The sequence below is a fragment of the Equus przewalskii genome, unplaced genomic scaffold (assembly GCF_037783145.1).
Source record: "Equus przewalskii isolate Varuska unplaced genomic scaffold, EquPr2 ChrUn-6, whole genome shotgun sequence".
Lineage (NCBI taxonomy): Eukaryota > Metazoa > Chordata > Mammalia > Perissodactyla > Equidae > Equus > Equus przewalskii.
The window spans coordinates 1,961,754-1,986,047 of record NW_027228754.1 but is presented as its reverse complement, the minus strand read 5'-3'; the positions used below and the strand labels follow the sequence as shown (position 1 = coordinate 1,986,047).

The 24,294-nt window shown below is 47.1% G+C and overlaps 1 protein-coding gene and 1 long non-coding RNA gene across 9 annotated transcripts in view; one reads left to right on the top strand and one right to left on the bottom strand.

Moving 5' to 3' along the window:
* Positions 1-6,561, bottom strand: part of LOC139081702 (uncharacterized) — a 35,869-nt gene extending 29,308 nt beyond the window's left edge. For 6 of the 8 annotated variants that reach the window (XR_011536960.1, XR_011536961.1, XR_011536959.1 and 3 more), the window contains exons 1-2: positions 6,397-6,533; positions 5,215-5,335 (exon numbers count right to left, since the gene is read on the bottom strand). This is a non-coding gene — a long non-coding RNA (uncharacterized lncRNA). Of the gene's footprint in view, positions 1-3,498; positions 4,065-4,574; positions 4,649-4,805; positions 4,924-5,214; positions 5,336-6,396 lie in introns of those variants that run through there. The other 2 variants (XR_011536955.1, XR_011536962.1) reach the window with 2 other exon arrangements.
* Positions 5,983-8,068, top strand: DUSP23 (dual specificity phosphatase 23). Its single transcript, XM_070608437.1, has 3 exons — positions 5,983-6,121; positions 6,225-6,493; positions 7,654-8,068. Exons 2-3 carry the CDS (start codon positions 6,227-6,229, stop codon positions 7,837-7,839), a joined length of 453 nt encoding a protein of 150 aa, XP_070464538.1. The 5' UTR covers positions 5,983-6,121; positions 6,225-6,226; the 3' UTR covers positions 7,840-8,068.
* The last annotated feature ends 16,226 nt before the right edge of the window (positions 8,069-24,294 follow it).

Sequence of the window (24,294 nt, the reverse complement as noted above, 5' to 3'; positions counted from 1 at the left end):
CTATTGCTGTGTAACATATTGCTACGAACTTAGTGGCTAAAGCAATACCCATTTATTATCTCACAGTTCTGTAGGTCAGAAGTCCAATTACGAGTTAGCTGGATCCTCTACTCAGGGTCTTATCAGGCTGAAATTAAGATGCCAACCAGGCTGCGACTCTCATCTGAGGCTCGGGGCCCTCTTCCTAGCTCATTCAGAATGGCAGGATTCACTTCCTTGCAGTTGTAGGACTGAAGTCCCCAATTTCTTAGTAGCTATCAGTTGGGGAGGACTCTCAGCTCCTACAGGCCATCTTGCCATGTGGCCCCCTTTTGCCGTGTAACCTAACATAATCATAGGAGTGATACCCTCTGGTCGAAGGGTGTAGGTCATTTGGGGCCATCTTAGAATTCTCCCAACCATAGCATCATATGACTACACGCTTCTCATTAGAGTAATTTCTTCATTTATGCATAGGGCTCTAAATCCTCCTGTGATGATGGTGGTAGTAGCAGTAGCTTCCATCTTTTGAGCACCAATTATGTGCCAGCACTTTGCTAGGTACTTGAATACTCCTAGCTCGTTTAACCCCATCAATAATCCTTAATAATCTTTATCATTATAGACTTCTATATTTTGTAGATGAGGAAACTGAGACTTAGAAATTTTAAGTAACTTGGTCTACGTCACACTGTTTAGTGACCCAATGACATTTGATAGAATGGATTGAGTCCTAGCCTGGACTGACTGAGTGACCATTAATTTCCTCACCTAGAAATGGAGAGGTAAAATAAGAAGATCTCTGAGGTTCCTTCAATTTTGACATTTACGTTGTGAAAAGTTCAATGCAAAGATTTTCAGTAATTTCTTTCTTTTAGATCCAAGGAAAGCAAAGGTTGTAGCAGCCTGAACAGTAGACGTGAGCAAGTTCAACCAGGACGGTTTTCATCACAAAGGTGGTTCTTACCTAACTGAGTGCCCCCTCTTCTCTGATCGTGCCCTCACTTGCCTTTGTTGAATAGCTTTGCAAAACCAAAGCCTGGCCCACGATTCCCTCCCCATCTCCAGTTCCCCTAATCGTAGCTTCTGGTATAAGGCACCACCCCACAACATCCCAAGATGAAGTCTTGATGTGCTGGAAAAGTCTAAAGGAAATATATAATTTTAAGTGCTACGAAGGTGATAGAATGTCAGAAGTACAAGAAATCAACCAGTAAATTGTGAGATTTCAGTCATGGTACGTTCTGTAACAGTATACAAATCATAAATTTTTCAAGAAGACAAAAAAAGAAAAACAAGGAAAAGCTATCAGTGCCATCTTGTGGAAAGACCTATACTAAAATGTCCAAGGTAATCTAGCCACACCCCAGATCTACACTCCACACAGATATGAATCCAATAGACAGCAGGATAGTTTCACTCTTTGTTTATAGCCAATGGTGCTGATTGGTAGAAGGTCCCTTCTGATTGCCTGCTTCCTGTGCCATGGTCAGTTATTAAATAATTTGTATATTATCCCTAACTATACAAATACCACATAAACCCCCATATCTCCAGCACCATACACACACAAAACCCACACCCAAACTCCTCTGCTTGGTTCCTCTACACAGCATGATTTTCCAAATGTGGAAGATTTTCATTGACCTATCACAACACGCCATCCCCAACAAACACACACACACTTAGACCACAATTGCTTATGGTATCTTTTTATTTTAAAAATAAACTTGATTTCATTTCACTTCTTGAGTTGATTAGAAATTATTTCTCTTCTTTCCTTCTATCTGAATATTCTCATCTGTATTAATTACCCATTGCTGCATAGAAAAATTACCCAAAATTTGATGGCTTAAAATAATAAACGTTTATTATCTCATAGTTTCTGTGGATAAGGAATTCAAGAGAGGCTTAGCTTGGTGGCACAGCGAATCCATGAGGTTATTGTCAAAATGTTGGGCAGGTCATCCAAAGTCTTGATGGAGCTGGAGGATCCACTTCCAAAATAGCTAGCTCTCTTACATGATGTTGGTATGAAGCCTCAGTTCCTCACCACATGGATCTCTCCATAAAGCTCCTTGACTGTCCTCACAACATGGCAACTGGCTTCTCTCAAGAAGGAGCAAGGCAAAAACCACAACGTCTTTTATGACTTAACCTAAGAAGTCACACACCATCATTTCCACAATATCCTACTGGTTACAAAAACTGACCCTCTCAATGTGGAGAAGGACTACACAAGGCATGAGATGACTCATTGGAGCCATCTTGAAGGTTGGCTACCACACCATCCCTTCTTAAATACAATTTCCAGATCATCAAGTCCCAGGTGTGAAATGTGTTTAGACAAAGGAAGATGAGAACATTTAAGACATTGAGAATTCTGATTTGCAGTTCAAGAGCCACGGGAACCAAACCCAAGCAATCTTTTGCCTTGGTGGCACACAGGGACCTACTTGAGGAAGGAATTCTCTGACTCTGGCTTTGCCTCTAACTGCCACTGGCATCAAGCCAGTCAAGTAACTGGGGCCCCAATATGAAAGAGAATGAGGTCAAAATATTCTTATCAACTGGAGAAGAGGGAGCTAGGATGCCCTAAAACTGTTCTGTTGAGCTTTATAATTAAAGTTACTTCCAGTATTTCACAATGGACAGAGAACAAAATGGAAGGAAGATCCCCGTCTTCATAAGACTTTTCTGGTGGTTCTAACCCAAGCTTATCTTCCCCTACTGACTTCTTTTGTGCTTGTTATTTTTACTGCACAATTAACTTTTAAATATATATTATCTGGTTGTCTTTGACGAGCAATTTAGTACTTCAGTATATGTTATGAGAACAATTACCTCTGAATCTATCCCCCCAAGTATGTTGTAAATTCCTTGAAGTCAGGGAAATTAAGCTTACTACTCAGCCACTGTCAGTGTCAACAGATTGTTCTCCAGAAATATGTCCCCCTCAACATACTCACATATACACACTCACATACACACACCCACATACACATGTGATCATAGACATGCACACAACAGGAGCAGAGCTCTATAAAGAGCATTTATCCCTTTATACAAAAATAGTAATTAAACTTAGCCAGGATACAGGGCTGGCCCCGTGGCCGAGTGGTTGAGTTCACGCGCTCCGCTTCAGCGGCCCGGGTTTTCACCGGTTCGAATCCTGGGCGCGGACACGGCACCACTCATCGAGCCATGCTGAGGCGGCATCCCACATGCCACAACTAGAAGGACCCACAACTAAAAAAATATACAACTATGTACCGGGGGGCTTTGGGAGAAAAAGGAAAAATTTTAAAAATCTAAAAAACAAAAAGGCAGGACAATAGTGACACAGTCATTCTTTCCTTAAAAACACAAATACAAACATGTAAAAAGTACACTTCAAGAAGGCACTACACAATACCCAACACAGTCCTCAAACTCATCCAATTAAAAAAAGACATAAACATGCCTTGTCACTTAGTCCTGTAGACTCACATACACTCCCAGAAATGTACATTCACACTATTGCCTAGGCATTCTACTAATTTATTTTTTCATTTATTGGTTCATTTAACATTTTTGAGCATCGTGTGCCAGGCTCCATATTAAATGTGTGGAATTCAAAGAGAAAATGATGTTGTCTTGGCTTCTACACAAACAGGTAACCCCAATCCAATGAAATAACTGCCATACTAGGAGTACATATTTATATAAGGTGAGATAGGAGTACAGAAAGAACCTAAATCTTCCTGAGGGTCAGGCAACACTTCACAGAAGAGAAAGGAAAACAAGATCAGGATTGCATATGGAGGGTGTGGAGGGGCACGTGCAGGGTGCTGACACTGTAGGGGTTCTAGCCAGGAAACCATCAGAGAGAGTTTTTTCCTTTCCATTGGAGGCTCCCTGGGCCCAAGACAGAAAATTAAATAGCACCTTTGACAATGGGACACAGTCCAAGGCAGGGTCTTTCCACGCAGGGTCTGTTGAAGAGAGGGGCAGAGCAGTAGAGAAAATAGAGGAATTCCTACAAAGGGAGCCAACTGGCCTTTCCAGAAGGAGGCCCTGCTGGGTTGATGGATGTACTTCTACTCCTGCAAAGATCCACACAAAGGGGAGAATCCCTATTAGGGGACTCAGGGGAGAAGAGAATCTCTGTCTTCCCCAGAAATGTCTTCCCTCTAGAGAAGAGGGGCTCTGGGCTGGATCTCAAGGATGCAGGGAAGGGACGTAGGTGGTAGGGAGAAATGTGGGCAGTTTTCCCTAATGAGTGGAGGGAGCAAAGAAAGGAGAACAAGGCAAAGGGACTAAGAAAAGTTCAGCCTGAAAGGAACAAGTGCTGGAGTCTGGTCTCCAGAGGCAGGGCAGCCAGAAACCCTGGGGAGCAATGGGATTGAGAGAAATTGGGTGGGGGTGAGGGGTGACTGGTGGCTGAGAGAGTAGCAGGGAAGGAGAGAAAGGAATGAATTGGGATGGGCTAGAAAGATTGCTAGGAAGTCGTGTGGGAAATGAGAGTGCAAACAGGAAGGGCTTAATCAGAGCTTTGACTGCAGGAAGGAGAGGAAAGGGTAGATTTGGCAGCTCCTGGGACCTGGAGAAAGTACCTGGAGGCAAGACCTCAGTGTTGTCTGGGTAAACGGTAAGTGCATTTCCACAGGGTCAGAGCAGACGTTGAACTCTGAGGGAAGAGAAATTCCTTCATTTTGCTGGAACCAGAGTTTTAAATGTGTGTGTCAGGGGCAGGTGGGGACAGAGGGAAGGAAGTACATCTTCATGGCTAAGTGCCCTGGGCTTGAAATCAGAGAGACCTTGGCTCAACCAGCCCAGCTACTTACTAGTTGTGCATCTTGGCCAAGTTAACTGACTTCTCTAAGCCTCTGATTACTCATGTTCAAAAGGAATACAAAAATGCCTTCCACATGTGGCTCTTCCAGAAAGCACTTGGCGCAGGGCCTGGTACATAGCAAATTCAATAGAGGTTAACTATGTTCATAATTACAATTAGCCTGTATCACTAGAAGCACATTGTTCAAATAAGGATATGGACTGGTCAGCTCACACACAGATGTAGGTCCCCACCTCCTAGGAATGACACTGGGCGGGGCGGGGGGGGGGGGGTGACTCAGAGAGCCTGGAAATCGTGAAATATGAAGAGAAATTAAGAAATTCTGCAATTGTTTAACCCAGATGATATTTGGGGACATGAGGATGGTTATGTGAAGAGTCAGTAAACTTCTTTTTAACCTTAGGAAACAATGCTGTGTTGTTCAAGATTCTGGAGCCAGGCTGCTTGGTTCCAAATCCCCAGGCCATCAGTCATCTCCTGGTCAAGTTCCTGAACTTCTCCAGATCTTCAGTTTTCTATCTATAAAATAGAGTTCATTAGATTACCTACCTCATAAGATTATTGTGGCAATTAAATGACTTAATACATGTAAAGTAGACTAGTTGTCTATCACGTGCAGCACATAGTAAACTCTCAACAAATGTTAATTCTTATGTTGTTGGTTATTATTCTTATAATTATACTATAACTACTATCCCTGGTAGGATTTCACGGCACCACATGGCAGCCCAATATTTTTTTAATAATTCCAGCAATGGAAAAATGAAAATAGTCCCTTCTACAACAGTGATTCCACCTTACCGGACGAGTTCAAAAAGTCACTGATAATGACTAGTCAGAGTCATTGTAGAGGAGATTCCTCCCCCAAGGCGGAGTGTATTTGGCATCTCTTAACTCCCTGGGCATCCAGTGTGAAGAAAGGAAGAGGAGGCCAGCCCCTTGGGCGGCAGGGCCAGTTGGCCAGTGATACAATAACTCCCACTGGCCGCCAGGGAGCAGCAGAGCCTGACCCCGGGTTGCTTCAGCCACAGAAAACAGTTCCCAATCCCTGCTAGGTTTTCCTTCTTGGCTGTTTGGAGCGCTCCACCAATCGCCGTGCGCACCGCTGCAGTAGTACCGCCCATCATTGATTACCCAACCAATCAGTGAGTGTCCTCCTTGGGGCCGGAGTCTCGGTCACTCAGAGCCCGCGTTGGGTTTCTAGCCCCGCCCCCCAGGCAGCTCTGCCAATCCCCCGCGGCGGAGCAGACGTCACCCTGGGCGGTGCCCCGGAGACCACGTGGTCCCAGGAAGCGCCCGCCCTAGGTAAGTGGGGGTTACCAGGCCTGGGGCGGGCGGGGGGACTAGTGGGCGGAGCGGCACGGCCCGCCTCGCTCCCGGTGACCCGCTGTCCTGTGCCCTCCCCCAGCCATGGGCGTGCAGCCCCCCAACTTCTCGTGGGTGCTCCCGGGCCGGCTGGCGGGGCTGGCGCTGCCCCGGCTCCCTGCCCATTACCAGTTCCTGCTGGACCTGGGCGTGCGGCACCTGGTGTCCCTGACGGAGCGCGGGCCCCCGCACAGCGACAGCTGCCCCGGCCTCACCTTGCACCGGCTGCGCATCCCAGACTTCTGCCCGCCGGCCCCCGAGCAGATCGACCGCTTCGTGCAAATCGTGGACGAGGCCAACGCCCGGGGAGAGGTCAGCGGGCGGGGTCAGCGCAGGAAGGGAGGGACCTGGAAGGGGTCAGCGGAGACACGGGCGGAGCTGGGGAAGTCAGAGCCGGGAGTAATTTATCTGGGCTCTGGGAGAGAGATTGGGGGAACACCGTAGGGCCAGGACTCTACCGGTGCCACCAGCACAGAAAACCAAGGGGAGAGGGCGGGCCAGTAAGTGGGTGGAGTAAAGAAGGGGCCCAACACTGTGAACTGGGCTTGAGGAGATGCTGCGAAGAACCAGCTAATATTGTGAGTTGCGAAGGAGAAAGGCTATACAGACTTGGGAGAGGTGGGGGTGAAGTCAGACGGAGGCTGTTGAGCAGTCTGCAGAGTAATGCTCTGTACAACATAACCGAGCCACATACGTCATTTTAAAGTTTCTAGCAGCTACATTTTAAAAAGGTGAAAAAGAAGCAGGAGGGGGCCCGCCCAGTGGCGCAGCAGTTAAGGGAGCACCTTCTGCTTCGGCCCAGGGTTCCCCGGTTCAGATCCCGGGTGTGGACATGGCACCGCTTGGCAAGCCATGCTGTGGTAGGCATCCCACATATAAAGTAGAGGAAGATGGGCACAGATGTTAGCTCAGGGCTGGTCTTCCTCAGCAAAAAGAGGAAGATTGGCAGCAGATGTTAGCTCAGGGCTAATCTTCCTCAAAAAAAAAAAAAAAGAAGCAGGAGAAATTAGTTTTGATAATATAGTTTAACCCAGTAAGTCACAAATATTATCATTTCAACATATAAACCATATAAAATAAATTCTTAATGAGATTTTTTTATTCTTTCTTTTGTACTACATCTTCAAAACCTAGTTGCATTTGACATCACATCTCAGTTGGGACTAGCAGCATTTCAGATCCTTGGTAGCCGCACATGGCCAGTGGCTTCTGCACTGGACAGCGCAGGTCAAGGGTTGCGGGGAGGCAGAGCAGGAGCCCAGCAATTGAACCAGCCACCTCGGTGGTGATTGGTGACCTCCAAGCCTCACAGGGACAGCCCTCCCTTATTTTGGTGTCACTTCTTGCCCCTGATGACCTGAAATGTGCAGATCATGGGCCTGACCCAGAAGAAACAGCTGTCTGGCCCAAGTGAGGGCAGCAGAGTGTTGGGAGGGCATCGGATTCCACCCCATGAAGCTTCCCCTTCGCAGGCCGTGGGAGTGCACTGTGCCCTGGGCTTTGGCCGCACTGGCACCATGCTGGCCTGTTACCTGGTGAAGGAGCGGCGACTGGCTGCAGGAGACGCCATCGCTGAAATCCGGCGCCTTCGACCCGGCTCCATCGAGACCTATGAGCAGGAGAAAGCCGTCTTCCAGTTCTACCAGCGAACTAAATAAGGGGCCTCAGCACCCTCTGCCAGGCCCCCACTGCCCTGTGCTGTGTGTTAGATGGGGCCAGAGACACAGAAGTGGACTAAAAGTGCTGAACCCTCCAGCTGCCAGCTGGCTCAAGAGACTGAAGTAGCCCTCCCTTGCAGGCGGGTCCTGTTTGAAGGCATGGCTGGAGGCCCCATTGATGTGGGGGGTCCCTCTGCTGCTTCCTTGAATAAATAACTTATAAAAACCAGATCACATTGCATAGCACTTTACACTTTACAAAGCACCTCCACACATCAACTTATTTGAGCCTGATAATAACTCTGTTATATAGGAAAGGCAGGTGGACCATCCCTATTTGGATGAGGTGGCTAGGGCTCAGAGAGGCCCAAGGTCACACTTCTAGAAAGTAGACAGATGGGTCAGGACTACAACACACATCTTCAGCCTCTTAAAAGTGCTGAAACTCTATGTATCTGTTCCCTGATGATATTTGATGTCCTCTTGGGAGCTGGTCAATAAAAAGTACACAAAGCCCCAGCAGCCCAGGGTCTCTGATACTCACAGGGCCCCTGTGGACACAACCCCTCAGTGTAGGCCCACATGCCCCACGTGCGTCATCCCCTTAGCCCTCTCAGGACAGAGAAGGCCCAGATGTTGTGCTCACAAATAACCACCATCTCCATCTCCCAAGGGCTGGATGCCTCTCACCAGCCTCGGGCTGCTCACCTCACCTGTGACCTCCAGCTCGGTGTGCTGCCCCACACCTCAGGTTAAGGAATGCTGGAACTGAGCCATTCTGGGTGGTTAAGCAGAGAGGATATTTGATGATTAAATGAAGAGATTGAGGGCTACGAATCTTGGCCATGTTTCCCAGATGTTACCTTCACCCCATGGGATCCCATCCTACCAGCACCACCACCACACTATCAGCTTTTAGAGGTAGGATGAATGGGATAGACCAGCCAAATGGACTCTTTTTGCTATAACTTCTACCTGAATTCCTGTCCTGTTTTCTGTTATGGCAGGCCAGGCTGGATAAGGTAGAAATTCATCTTGAAATATGTACTGAGTGCCTGTATGTACCAGGCTTTGTTAAATGTGGAGGGTACCCAGCGCATGAGCCATGATTCATAGCCTCCTTGAGGAGATGGGCACAGACAGAGTCCCACCCCATATAACGGGTCTATGACAGATTTGCATTCCAGATGCGGTGGAGACATAGAGGGAAGAGGCAACTGTTCCCCTGTAGACCCCATCCTTTTAGCCTAGAACACAGCCAGCTCTAAGCTACTTGCTCCTCACTACATCTTTCTCCCTTGCACTACTGCCCACCCAATTTAATCCTCCTCCAACACTTACACAAAAGGTATGTTAGCTGGTCTTGCCAATCTAGGAGCGACAGAGAGGCTGTAAGATGGCTTCCCCGCCTCACCACTTTTTCCCTCTGTGTCAAATCTGAGTAATGAGTTCCTTCTATTCCCTTGGTCTGCACCCAGCCTGCCCAGGTGAGGCCATCTCCCAAAGAGAAGCACCCACACTTCCAGGCATTCAGGCTGCAACAGGGAAACGAGAAATAACACAAAGAGGGGACACACTAAAATCCTTACCGTGCTGTCATCCAAATTTCCTCCACCCTGCCCCCGCTGCCTGCTCCTCCCACCACAGCATGGCCCATTCTGTTTCTTGGTGCAAACCAGAGCATCTTCCAAAGGGGTGTATGAGTGTGAGTGATGTGTGTGTGCGCACGTGAAGGCAGTGCGGCATGAAGGGTGTGAATGGTCCACTTCCTGGACCCCTTTCCTCCGCTTATGAGGATGGCAAGAGAGAAGTGGGAGGCTTGAAGCTGCACCCCAGAGTGTGTGTCTCTACTCGGATCCTGACCTGCTGGGATCGTACAACCAGTCCTCACACTTTCCGCCTCTGTTCCTGCCTCACTCCATCCTCCCCCCATCCTTTACACTACGGGAGAGGAATCCACCCTTCCCTTCCTCCCAAGGCTCCTCCGAAGGAGACAGAAATTTTTCTAAGCCCATTAAGGCCCTGTGCGCAGCCTCCATCCCCATAATTTAAGCAGGTCTCCTCTGCCTCAAGAGTTCCTTAGGGAAATAAACATATAATTATGTGCTTAAGGAAATTGGTTTTTAAATAAGTAAGAGTTGCCTTGAAATGAAAAACTCTGCCCTTATCCTCCACCTACCTCAGGAGGTTAGCCCGAGGCTCCCTTCAGGCTCATTCTCACCCTCAAATTTTTTGCCTTCTCATCACCGCCTCTCCTGTATATGGCCACCAATGAGGCATAACAGCCTAGCCCTGACCCTTCCCCCATTCTACCCTCCACTGAGATGATAGGTGAGGGGAACAAGCCACTTCCATCGACAAAAGAACCTCACATTGCCCCAGACCAGGGTTTCTCAACCTTGCACTACTGGCTCTTGGGGCTGGGTGAGTCTTCATTGTGGGGGCCGCCCTGTGCGCTGAGGGTGTTTAGCAGCATCCCTGACCTCTACCCACTAGATGCCAGCAGCATGCCACCCCCCAAAAAATGTGACAATCAAAAATGTCTCCAGACATTGCCAAATGTCCCTTGGAAGGACAAAATCGGCCCCAGCTGAGAACCACTGCATCAGACCAGCAAGCACCAGATGCAATCATAGGCTTTCATTTCCTGTGGGAGTAGAGGTGGCAACATACCCGGGAATTTCTCCTGTGGATGCACACATCTCAATGCGGGAGAAAGGGCCAACTCAAAAGTTACTGTTTTGAGCAGTGTCTGGCACCCACCCGCAGTCCTCCCCTTTTCCCAGGCTGGGTTTCCAAGATGGTGATAGACACCATTAACTTTCTCCATTCAGGAGGGTTTATTCTCAGTGAGTTGCTGGTGGGCATAAGTGCAGGAACTTCGACTTCTCACCCCCATGTTTTTAAAATTCCATTTATGTTTATTCTCTGGCATGTGATCCTAATTCTCTGCTAATGGAGGCTTTTCTATGTGGGAAACATCAGGACGAGAGGAACACCAGCCACACTCTTTGAGATTGTTCCTCCCCGGCCTGTTTCTCCTACCTCCACTTCACCCACAGCATGCCCCGACTGGGGTCCTTTTGCCCTTTGGGCTCTAGGTTCCATGACTGCCTGCCAGGCCATGTGCTTCCTGCTTCAGAGAGGACTAGAGGAGGGAACAGCGTGTATCTGTGACTGCCCCACACCTCCCTTGGAGCTGTGTTCATCATCGCCCTTAGAGCCATTCATAGCATGTCGGGACCGTCCCACAGAGCCGCTCATCACTGATCGTGCCCCGGCTAAGGAGGTCAGCTCCTCGGGCACACCCTCTCCTCCTGCCCCCCATCATCCCCCAGCTCAAGTCTTCCCAGGGCGGAGATGAACATGTCGCCTGGAGCGGGGATTTGATCCAGACCGTAAACCATTTCCCAGAATGAACAGCACTGGTTTGCCAACCCTCAAATCAAACCTTCGGCTGTCTGTATCTTGCCATTCTTTCTAAGAAGGAAAATAATGTGGTCTCACAGGATAGTTTTGTCACAAAACAACATCAGTTACCTCTAAGGCATGTCACACTTTGTAGTGACTGCACTTTACTTATACGATTATAATTGTCATATTTATGAAGCACCTACCATATAGCAACTATTTTACATACATTGCATTATATCATTTTATCCTTACAACCACTCTGCGAATTGGGTATTTTTCCCTTTTTATAGTTGAGGGAACTGAGGTTTAGAGATGAGTAACTTGCCCAATGCCTCACACTTGCTTCGAAGGAGCTGGGATCAAACCCAAGAGGTAACTCCAGACCCAGGCTCCTTTGACCAGACATCCCGCCTACCGAGGCTTCCCCCTGGTTCCAGCTACACAGTGGGGTCTGTCTTCATGATCAGACCTTGGCCTCGAGGGTCATCTTATCAGCACAGCCTCCAACATCTGCTCTTCATCCTCTTAGGAGGCCAGAGAACAACCTACACCCGACGCTGGAGCCCACAGCGCCTGAGTTGCTGGCTGCTCTGTAAAATGCAGCCTGAGCATTGAAGGCCAAAAGAGTGAAGCTCATTCATCAGGGCACTTCCGTCACATCACTGTTATCTAATTCAGAGTAGGCGATGTCCTCACCCAGAATGACAGTCCTGAGGCACATGTGACTAGCATGAGCTCTTGAAAATGTCTTTGTATGTCTGATGATTTATTAAAAACCCTAATATTCTCTCTGGTTTTATTGCTGTTATTTGAGCCCTTAATGCATACCAGGCACTATGCCAAGTTCTTTATAGCCATTATCTCATTTAGTCTTCAAAATTACCCTAGGAACAAGGTCTTATTCTAATGACCGGTGTGCAGATCAGTAAGTTGAGGCCCAGAGAGTTTAAGTAACACACCCAAAGTAACCTAGCTAGACCAGGATTCAAATCTGGGTTTGTCTAACTATAAACTGCCTTCCCTCTTGGGAGCAGAGAAAAGAGACCTTGTAGTAATTAGAAAATATATAACAGCATCTCGTATGTTCCCCAGAATCGAGGCACTTGGATGCACAGGGCCATCAGGGGCACCCTGTAGTCACACGGCTCCCCCATGCTGCTGCTCCAGGCTGTGGCAGCACTGCTCTGCCTCCGGAGTGCCAAGCTGCCAGCACAGTCATCACCCCTAACAAGCTTCTGCTTCAGCCTCCCGCACCGTCAAAAAATATAGTCCCCCGTTGATATAGAAATGAGTTACATAAGCACTTCTTCCATTACTTTTAAAATTTTCTCCAGCCATTATGAATTCAAGGCATGCTCTCAGAAGGCAGCGTGCTTGTCCAAGCAAGCAGAAATTCAAGAAACACTTTGGTGCACGTCCATGCCTGAAGTTGATGACTTATTTGCAACCTTGATAACTGAATCCTTTGTGCCAATAAATTGCTTAAATTGCTTCAACCACTCTCTCCTCCTATTTTTCCCTTGACTTATTCTGTCGCCATGGATATGTGATCATGAAACAAATTGGTGATGTCACCTCTGAATTTTCAATATGTAGGATTCAGTATGGCAAACAGTTCTGGGATTTTTCCCCCTAGCTTTTGTAATAAACGCACCACTGTTTCTTCTTTACCAATATATATTGAGCATCAACTCTGCTCCAAACCCAAAGTGGGCCATGAAGTAATAGGTGTAGATGTCCCTGCAGGTGACAGTGCTCACTTCCTTCAGTAGGCTTTATGTGCCCTTGAGCTCCCCCAACCCCACCCCCAAGCAAATTCACTGGCTTGGATGTTTTCTGTAGGTACATTTTGTGACATCTAGTCAGGGCTGGGTGCAGCCTAGGGCCATGGAATAGAATTAAATAAAGTAACTATGCTTGGATCAAGCCCGCAGACAGAGCTATGCCATTCTTGACCCCGAGCTGTAAGGTCCTGAGGAATCCAGTCCATTCCTCTATCTCCTCCCTCACCGCACACTCTTGCCTCCTCCATAGCCCTTGTCCTCTCTGCTACCTGTGCTGGGGCCCCCAAAACCACCCTCAGGTTTGATGATTTGCTAGAAGGATTCACAGAAAAGCTGTTATCCTCTCAATTATGGTTTATTGTAGTGAAAGGACACAAATTATAATCAGCAAAGGAGAAAGTCACATAGGGCGGAGTCTAGGAGAAGCCAGGCACGAGCTTCCAGTGATACTCTCCCAGTGGGGTCACATGGGGTGACATGGACAGTGCTTAATTCTCCCAGCAGCAATGTGTGACAACATATAAGAACTATTGCCAACCAGGTAAGTTCACCCAGGTCTTGGTGCCCAGGGTTATTATTGGGGGCCAGTCACATAGGCATGTAGCACCCAAATGACTGACCTTAGTACCTCAGTCTGCAGCTCCACTGAGGTCAGGCTGATACAGCATGGCCCAAAGCAGCCTACGCATATAAAAACAGGCGTTTACCACAATCATGTTGTTAGCGTAGACTTCCTGGCCTGGCCAGGATATGCAAAGACACTTTATCAAGCAGGATATTGCAAGAGCCTGGCACATGGGTGCTCGATAAACACGTGGCAACTAACTGACATGTTGTCACCTACCTGGGTATCTACACATAGATGCAGAAATGGAAAGGAAAGAATAAATCTAGATGATGTATAATCTAGTGTGGGATACATGACATGTGTACACCCCTAAGTGTACATGTAAAGATGGATACACACAATTGGAAAAGATGCAATGCAAAATACTTAAGCAATGCTAGAGTGATTAAAGAGATAGAGTGTGTCTGGTAAGATTCCAAAAAGTTGAACTTTCAATGAGATGTGGAGGGTGTGGTCAGATAGCCTAAAGGCATACAGGAATGTTGGATATTACTAAAAATACTACTGTTGTGTGTCCGGCAGAGTCCACATAGGGAGGTTTAGAGAGAGAGGTGGGCAAGACGAATGGGTGGCTGTGAGGGGGAGGGAAAGATGTAGGGAGTCGATTGGCATGCATGATGTACAAACCTCATCCAGTGAGTAGCAGAGAACACATGGTTAGATGAAGGTGCTGAAAGGGCAGCAGAAACTCATGCCAAGGGGTCAGGATGGTTTCTGATCAACAGTGTGGAGTCACCACAGGCTTCTGAGCAGAGGACGTGTCACTAGGTTCCATTTTTCTTAAGCTACACTCTAACAGAATGGCCCCATTACTTAGCAGCAGTATGGTGCTTTATGATTTAACAGTGCCAGAGAGAGACGAGGTCTCACCGCTGCTGATTTTAAGACTTTTCCGAAGATAAGAGTTAAGTAAGAACCTGCTCTCCCTGCTTGCTGGAAGTTAATGACTTGAATGCTTTGCAAAAAGAAAGTAAAGGGTTGTTAAGTCAGAGTGCTCACCCTCTGCGCATGCAGGTTATGATTTTTTAATGCTTTTCAAATGGGAAAAGATCTCAAGTGTCATCCCAACATGCTAGAAATGTGTGTCTTTCAGACGGCAGCTGGCCCTGGCTCCTGCACATCCACTGCTCTGGCTGATTCACTGGCGTCACATGTTACATCCGGGGCTGCTGCCATATCCCAGTTGACTCGATTCCAAGGCCCACAGGGGTGGTGACCCCTGGCGCTGCGTTCAGCCCAGCACCCTGGTATTCCTCCATATTGTCCCAAAGCCAAAGGGTGACCTGTGAGTTCACCCTTTCTACCTCAGTTGCACCCCAACTCCCCAACCCTCTCTCCCACAATCTGTCCCCTTCCATCTCAAAATAGTGGTCAATTTGTCAAGTACAGAGGTGCCAAACAGACCAGATGGTATGTTCTCCTATAAGTGGAGGGCATGCTGTGTGCCAAGGAGGGGCAGTGCTGGGGACTTCAGAGACAGCTTCCACCACAGGAACATGTAGGGTCCTCAGAGGAGTCGAGGCAGCTGCAAACGCCAGAGCACCCTAAGCCCAAGACCTCTCCTGGCTGGCACTCTCCAGCTGGACACCTCAAGATTAACAGACCAGCAAGGGCACCCCGGGAGTCCCCTCCTCTCCCTCACAGGAGCCTTCAGAGCTCAGGGTGGGACTGGGCAGGAAGGGTGACGCTGGGTCTCCACACTTTGCTCTTCAGTCCTGAGGTCCTGGGTCTGGCCTGACACATGCTCAAAACTCTCCGGGGAGAGAAGGAGGCTGGGAATGTGTGGAGAGCTGCAGCCCCACGCAGGAGTCAGGCTGCACCCTTGAGAGCTTGAGAGCCACCCTCAACCCATCCCACCCCACTTCTGCTCATTTGAAAACCCAGAAGCCACAAAGCAAGTTAATGGCTGGGGGCGGCAGGGAGGGGGCGTGTCAGAAAGGAATTCGGGAAACGCAAATTAAAACAACAATAAGAATAAGATGAGACTTTATATACATCAAGTTGGACACATACATACCAAATCTCAAATACTAAAGGTGGCAGGGCCAAAGGAAAACGGGGGCGTGGAGCGGGATATGTAAATCAGTACGGCAGCCCTGGAGAGTAACAGGGTGAGCTCTCCCAGAAAATCCAGCCACCTCACGTCTATCTGCATATTCTGGACAAATTCTGCCTGTGAGCAACCTACAAACAGGTATGAGGCTGTTCACTTCTTCACTAACCCAATACAAACTTAGAAAGCACCTACTATGTACCAGGGATACTTCTAGAGGCTCAAAATTGAGCATGAACAAAACACAAAAATCTCTATCCTCATGGAATGTATACACAGCACTGTCTAAATAGCCAAATACTGAAAACAATCTAAAAATATATGATCAGGAGAATGGATAAACACTGAACTAGATACACAGGCATCAACAGATATATCTCGGCAACAGTGTTGGTGTGTAGGAAAGAAACTTGCAAAATATTAGGTACAGAATACCGTTTGTGTGAATAAAAACAAACTACTATAAATTGTTTATGGATTCCTACATATGTTATAAAAATAAATGGTTTGGATACCCACCAAACTCAGGGTCTTATCTGCCTCCTGGGAGGGAAGTTGGTGAAAGAACAGGGAGAACTTTAAGCCTAACGGGAATGTTTTATTTCTTAAAAAGAAAACGTCTGAAGCAAATATAAATGTTAAAATGTTAGCATTGTATATTCTGGGTATTAAGCATGTAGATGTTTGTTCTAGCGACCTGGGTCCTTTTTAGTTTTAGTTTAAGATGGGGAAGTTTTTGTTTTGTATTGCTTTCAAATTTTAGAAGAGTTGGGTGAGGAGAGCATGGAGGTCACATCTGCCAGCGGCCCAGGGGCTGGAACCTGCGCTAAACGTGTCTCTGGGATCCCATCCTCAGCAATGACTGCCCGCACCGCGAACTAGGAGAGAGAAGAGCCAGCTCCACCGCAGGTCCGGCGCCGCAGCTGGCCTGGATGACAGCGAGCTGCATGGCGCCCCCTGGGGGCCCAACCGAGCTCGGCGGCTCACTGGGTGAGACTACAGGCTCCAGAAATGCCCACGGAAGTTGGTTCAACCGCTTTGAAGAGCAATGTGGAGCTATCTAGTCAAGCCAAAGAGATATATAAGCTATTGTTCAGAAATTCTGTTTTTAAGGTTTTGCTTTGGAGAATCTCTCAAATATGTGCCCAAGGAGATGTGTACAAATGGTCTTTGCAGCAGTGTTTATAATGGCCAAAAATTGAAGATGGGACCATTATCCACCATTAGGAGAATAAAGGTCGACATGTGGATCCAATGAAATACTATGCCACAGTGGAAATGACAGCTAGAGCCACCTGTGTCGGTATGGATCCACCTCACGAACCTTGCTGAGGAAAAGGGTGAGTTGCAGAATCCTCCCACAATAAAATACTGTTTACATAAAATTTAAACATGCCAAACAATACTCTATGTTGTTGATGGATACACAACAACAGTATGTAATGAAAGTAGAAAAACAGACATGGGATGATAAATACCAAATTCAGAGGTTACTTCTGGGAAGAGAGGGAGGAGAAAAGAATTAGGGAAGAAGGGGCTTCAGCTGATTCTGTGCTACTTTATTTCTTTAAGAAAAACACGAATCTGAAGCAAAGATGACAACATTTTAGAATTAAATAGAGCTGGGTGGTGGGTGCCCAGATGTTTCTTATGTTATCTGTTATACTTTTCTGGATGTTTAATATTCTTTTATACATATAATGATATATATACACACACCGGCCATGGAGGGAGACGTGGTGGATGGGGCAGAGCCCTGGAGGCAAAGGGAAAAGCAAATGAAGACCCCGAGGAGGGAGGAGCTGTGGTCTTAGCAGAACTGAAGGATCATCCATGGCACCATGACAGAAGGGAGCAGCCTCAAATAAGGCCAGAGAGGGAGATGGCCGGACCTGCTGGGCGTTATAAAAAGGGGTATGTTTTAATCTCAGGGCCATGGAGAGACATTGGAAATTTTAAGCAGAGGAATATTTACATTGGATCTGCTTCTATTTTGAGTAGGTCACTTCTTTCTTGTGTGTGTGAAATGCGTGGGATGCAAAAGCAGATGCCAGGAAAAGAATTAAGAGACTTTAACAATAATGTAGGCAGAAGACGTTGAGGAGCTCCATTATAATGGGACAGCAAAGGTGGGGAAAATAAGGTGGATTTGAGATATATTTTAAAGAAGAACCAGTAGAACTGGGTAATAGATTAGCTGTGAGGGATGAAGTTCGAAGTTTCTACGTAACTGGTGGTGCTGACTGAGATGAGAAAACTGATGGGGAGGAAGGCAGGGACAGTGAAAAGGGTGTTTGTTTGGTCATTCATTCCCAGCAAGGAGGAGAGAGATGAAGGGTTTTATTTTGGATCTGTTAAGTTTGAGATGCTTGTGAACTACCCAAGTGGAGGAGGAGAGCCGACAGTTGTATATTCAGGTCTGAAGTCCACCAGAGAGGTTAGGTCAGGTCAGGAGATATAAATTTGGGGTCACTGCACATTATTTAAAGCCATGAGACTAGGGAGACAGTGTGAACACTGAAGAGAAGAGCTAGGAAGTGAAAGGAAGGGAAGGGAAGAGAGGGGAAGGGAGGGGAGGGGAGGAGAGATGGGGAGGGGAGAGGTAGGGAGGGGAGATAGCCCAGGACTAAACACTGAGGACCCCTACCTTCAGTGTCAAGAAGAGCAGGATCTAGAAACAGACTAAGAAGGAGTGGCCAGAGGGGTAGGAGGGAAAACACGAGAGGGGGGATGCTATGGATGCCAAGAAAGAAAAGTGATTCAAGAGGGAAGCAGCGTTTAACTGTTGAAAATGCTGCTGAGTAGCCGAATAATCCGAGGCAGAAGAATGATCTGTTAGAGCTGGCAACACAGGAGTCATTGTGACTTTGACAAAAGCAGTTTAGTGATGTGGTGGGGGCTGAGTGGGTAGGGGTTGCAGAACAGGAGACGGTGAATGTGGGCAACTCTTTTGAGAAGCTTGGCAATAAATGGAGGAGAAACATGCGGTGAAAGCTGAGCAAGATGAGTAAGGCAGAGGGAGAGGTTTGTTTTGTTTTGGATAATATTTGTGCGCATCCATATGCAGATTGAAGGAATCCAGTGGAGACAGAAATCCGTGGGGGAGGAGTGCAGGGAATGAGTGCAGGGAGGAGTCCTTTGAGAAGAGGAACAAGAAGAAAATCCAAGCCACACAATGAATGTGGCTGAGCCAGGATTCCAACTCAGGACTGTCTGATTCCAAATGCCTTGCTCTTTCCCAAATATGTCATTGCCTCTTTTTAGTTTCTACTTGCTCATGGGTGTCTAATTTCCAGAATCCAGGGGTCTAAATCCTTTACCACCACCTCCTCTAAATACACAAGTTTTACAGTCTTCCCGTTTCCATCTGGATTCCGTGTCTACCCAGGGAACTGGAGTAGAAAATAAGCAAAGTGAAGAAAATTAAATCTGACCTATTTATGCATTCTGTGTAAATGCATGAAATAGATTATGTTTGACAGCGGTAAACAGAGAGCCAAAAAAATCCAATTTATCGCTTTAATTATATATGCTTCTCTTCCTCAATCTCCAGGGAAGAATGTGCCTCCATCCTTTTCCAGCCCCTCTATGGTGGCATTTCCTAATTTCTCAGACTGCTTTTGGTGACCACAGGCTTCTAGTCAAGGCTGTTCTAGCTGAAGCACAACTGAGAAATTTTTATCGTGCTCCCTAGGATGATGCATGCAAGGAAGAATGGAGTGGATTTGTATAAAATTAAGAGTAAGGAAATAGAGGTGGGGGTGGAGTTGTGATTCAAAGGATAGCATAGATTAAATGGCAGGCCCTCCAAAGAAATGGACCATCTCCCACTCATGAAGGAAGGAATAACAGTCCTGAGTTATTTGGATCCTAGGCTAACTCAGAGTCATCCAAACACCTTTAGGTAGGGAAATGTCACCCTAAAATCCACTAATTTGAGGATGAGAAGACCTGAAAGAGGGCAGATGAGATTACAATTCAGCAGCCATGCCACGGACTGATCCTGTGCATAAGCAGGAGCAGAAAGAAGGGGGGCCCCGTTCTATCTCAATCTCCGTCTCACACATATTTGTTGAGCACACACCCTGTGCCAGGTGCAGCAAAGAACAAGATAAACATGGCCCGTGCCCTCAGGAAGCTTGTAGGCCTATGCAGGAATGCACACAAGAGGCGATCAATGCCAGATGGATGTGGTAAGTGCTGAGACAGATGGATGTGCACCTGACCCAGGCTGGGGGGAAACAGAGGTCAGGAAAGAGTTTCTGTAGGAACGGGTATGTAAGTTGAAATCTGAGACATGAGTAGGATTTAGCCAGGCTGGCAGTGGGGGCAGGCAGTAGGGAAATTATAAACAACAGAAATATAAAGTGTGCATGCACACACATGGACATACACAATACCTATTTCCAAAAGCATCATATTAATGGAAACATTTTTGCTGGGCTAATTTGTGCTTTGGGGCAAATCAGAGTCTTGCCACCCAGGTTTCTGACTTGCACAGCAGGGTGGTGAGTGGTGCTGCCGACTAGCACAGGAAACCCCAGAAGAGGACGAGGCTGGGAGACAGAGGCTGGGTTTGGTCTTGACAGGTTGATTTTAAGGAGCCTCTGAGACCCCCATGCGGAGCTCTCAGGTAAGCAGTTTTGTATCTGAAATAGAGGTTCCAGCCTGCACTAGAAGACAAATTTGGGATTCATTGCATTAAAAGTAATTATTTGGAGGCTGGCCTCGTGGCTGAGTGGTCAAGTTCGCACGCTCTGCTTTAGTGGCCCAGGGTTTCAGCGGTTCGAATCCTGGGCACTGATATGGCACCACTTGTCAAGCCATACTGAGGCAGTGTCCCACATGCCACAACTAGAAGGACCCACAACTAAAAATATATAACTATGTACCAGGGGGCTTTGAGGAGAAAAAGGAAAAATAAAATCTTTTTAAAAAAGGAAAAAAAGTAATTATTTAACCATGGGGACAGATAAGAATATTTAGCAAGAGAATATGGAGTGAAAAGAGAAAGGGGCCTGGGATGGAGCTCTGAAGAACTTCTTCAAGTCACTGGAGGAGGGAATCTGAGCTGGCAGAGAGAGTGGGAAAAGAGAGTGGCGGGAGAGCAGGGAGGAAAACCAGGAGAGGTGTCCTGGTGTTTGAAGAAGGAGGGAGTAATCCACAGTAACAATGTGGTCTGCAGTCCAGCAGACTGAGGACAAAAACCTGTCCCTCGGTTACGCTGGAGACATGAAGGAGGCCGAAGCCAAACTGGAGTGGGTGGAGGGATGAGTGAGAGAGGAGCAGATGGAGACAGGGAGAATTCACACGGTGCTTCCACAGTCTTTCGCTTTGTGGCATATAGAGAAAATTATATTTAAATGGGACATTGGGTAATTGAGCAAGGCTGCTCCCAGCTGGAAGTGTGGCCCCACCCAGCTGCCCTGAGGGCTGAGAAAGTCAATATCCTATAACACCTGTAACCATTTGAGCCACACCAGTGTATCTCAGAACAGCAGCTAGGAAGGGCCGCCATCAACCACTCTTTCAAGTAGACTGTGAATGGCGGCTCGTGGTGAGTGTGGAGTCAGGAGAGGGTTTAGGGTGTGATTTGCTTTGGTTTGAAGACAAAAGAGACGAGCATCTTTCAGAAGCATCTATGGGAAAGATCCAGCTGAGGTGGCGTGACTGAATACATGGGAGAGAATGAGTAGGATAGCATTGGTATGAAAGCCTCCTAAGATGTAAGGGTAGAGTCCAACTGCAGGTGGAGGGGTGAACGTACAGATATTGCATGAGTGGAAGTACAATCCTCCCCACAGTCCTAGAAGTCGGATGTCATTATTACCATGTTACAAGTTTAAAATCTGAGGCTAGAGAGATTAAGCCACTGCCCCAGGTCCTCCACCTAGTAAACAGCAGAACAGATTAGAATCCAGATCTTTCTGACTCCAGAACTCCTAACAATTATACTTTGGTATATCTTGAACCTGATACAAGGCTAGGCCTGGTGACACAAAGATGATTTAGACTCAGCCCTTACCTTTGAGGAAATCACAGACTGGATGTAGAAAAGGACAATGAAACAAATATAATACAGTGTGATAAAATTTAAAAATGCAGTCATGAAAAAATGCTTTAAGAAGCTCAGACTATACTGACTATATGCCTGTCTATTCCTGAGCTCCTGGAGGCAGGGATGGACTGGGCATAGAGCAAGAGCTCGAAAAAAATGCTTGACGATTCAGCACTCATAAGGGTTCCCTCCTTAAGGCAGTTGTCCATGTAGCCACAAGGGGTCGCTACAGACCTGACACAAACTTTTTCCATTGGCCTTTCCAAGATCTCCAGTTGTTCTCTAGAAGGAAAGGAGAGGGAAGGAAGGTGGTGACCAGATGCCTCACAGGGTTTCCTGCCCCCTGCAGGGCAGGCCTGGAGCTTCATTCCCAGTCTGGCTCCATCTTCACTGACTCCTGGTCTTTTCAGCTTCTGTCCTAAGTTCCAGGCTTTTAATATGTTTCCCCAATTTGCTCTCCCTTTGGGACCTAACTTAGGGAAATGGTCTCAGGTCTTTCCTTGGACCTCCAGTTCCAGCTAGGGATGTGGCTCCAATCCCACCAGCTTTATGGCCAAGTATTTTGTACAATTTCTTCACCTCTCTGGGCCTTACCAGTAAAAGCTAAGGTTGAGAGGAAGGCTCTGGTGGCTCAAGCCTTCCTGACTCTCCTCCTTATAGCAATAGCTAACCTTTATCAGCACTTCCTATTGCCAGGCATTGTTACAAGCCTGTAATATCCAATAAGGCAGCCACTAGCCACATGGAGCCATTGAAATTTAAGTTAATTAAAATTAAAAACAATTAAAACTTCACTTCCTCAGTCTCTCTAGCCAATTTCAGGTGCTCAATAGCTCCATGTGGCTAGTAGCTACTGGCATGAACAGCCCAGAGAACATTTCCGTCACAGTTGAAAGTTCTATTAGCACTAAGTGAGTCTCACATTTTTACCAAATTTAACCTTCATAATAGCCCTATGATGCAGGTGTAATTATTTATCTGCTTTAGAGATAAGGACCCTGAGGTGCAGAGGGGCTAGAAACTTAGCCAAGCTCTCAGCAGATTAGTATCCAGAGCGAGGATTTAAGCTCCAGTGGGTGGTTCCAGAGCCCACCATGCTGTCTCTATGCCAACAGCTGCACCCTAACCCCAGCTACCCTGCTCCCCGTCTCACCTCCTAGGAGTGGGACTGACTCTTCCCATTCCTCAACAGTCATGGTCCCTCACAGCTTCTCCCTGCCAGCTGACCCTGAGTCATGAGGGTATCTGGGCTTCAAGCTCCTTCTGGATAAGAATCCTCCCTCTCCTATCCTCCCCACCTCCATTTAGCCCCTCACTTCCCTTAGAGTATTAGTATTATGGGTTTTGATTCTTCCCCTAACCCGTTCCAGTCTCGGTTCAAGGTCAGCCTGGGTCCTAGAACATTCCTAACCTGGGCAGTAGCCCCACTTCCTTAGGCTCAGCTTCACCCTCAAGGGAATGGTGTGCAGCCAGTTCAGCTCAGAGAGCCCATTTTACTTACACCTCTGAAGGTGCAGCAGCTTCTCACTCTGCAGAAGTAGAGTGAGAAGTCAGACAGGGGTCACACACTCAAGCTGCTGGAACCCAGTAAAAGTGGAAGCAGCCAGGGGCAGAAGCTTCAACTGTTCTGCATGCAGGGCACCACGAATGCTTGCAAGCTAGACCATTTGTGGTTGCACCTGCCTCCTACCTTAGCTGCAGCCCTGCAGGTCTGCCATCTGGTCCTCTAGACCCATAGCTGAACAATGTTGGAGACCACTCAAGTGGGGAGCTCTGTTGGACAGAGAAGGATAAAAGAAAACATATAAATGTTCGCATCTTGAGGTGAGTGGACAAGATATCCAATTCCTGCTTTACTTCCTCACCATTTTTACCTCATTCCCAATCAACTGAGTCACAAAAGACATGCCTGGCCATGTCAGATTGGTTTCCCACTTCCACTGAATCGATCATCTTGGCCAAGAAAACAGAAAATTCACCTGCTCCATTCCCACCTTTAGAAATCAGCACATCAAATTCTTTCCAGACTATGAAACTTCTCATGTAAAGCCTTCCAGGAAAAACTTTACTGTCAGTAAGTGCTTCCTAGTATTTTACCCGACTCTCTGTGCTTCACCTTAATCTCACATGTTCTTTCCTCAAAGGAGATGGGGTGGTGAGGGTAGGTGCTCCTTCTCTGTTGAGGGACTATTGAGTTTTTATCTGTAACAAATGATGCTACTATGAGCATTCTTGCACATGGCTTCTGGTGCCCATATGCATGTGTTTCTGTTCAGCCTGTGAGTAGGAGTGAAAATGCTGAGTCATCGGGTATCCACATGTTTAGTTTTAGTAGATTCTGCCACATAGTTTTCCTGCCACAAAGTGGTTGTAGCAATTTATACTCCCACTGGAGGTGTGCAAGAGTTCTAGTTGCTTCATATCTCGACCAGAACTTGGTTGTTTATATGATTTTGGCCATTTTTATAGGGTACGTAGTGGTATCTCGTTGTAGTTTAAATTTGCATTTCTACAGTGA

Excerpts from the sequence above, each read along its gene's own strand:
- DUSP23 (XM_070608437.1), top strand. The coding sequence starts at position 6,227 with ATGGGCGTGCAGCCCCCCAACTTCTCGTGGGTGCTCCCGGGCCGGCTG. Across the intron at positions 6,494-7,653 it reads AGGCCAACGCCCGGGGAGAG|GCCGTGGGAGTGCACTGTGC; the intron begins GTCAGCGGGCGG and ends TCCCCTTCGCAG.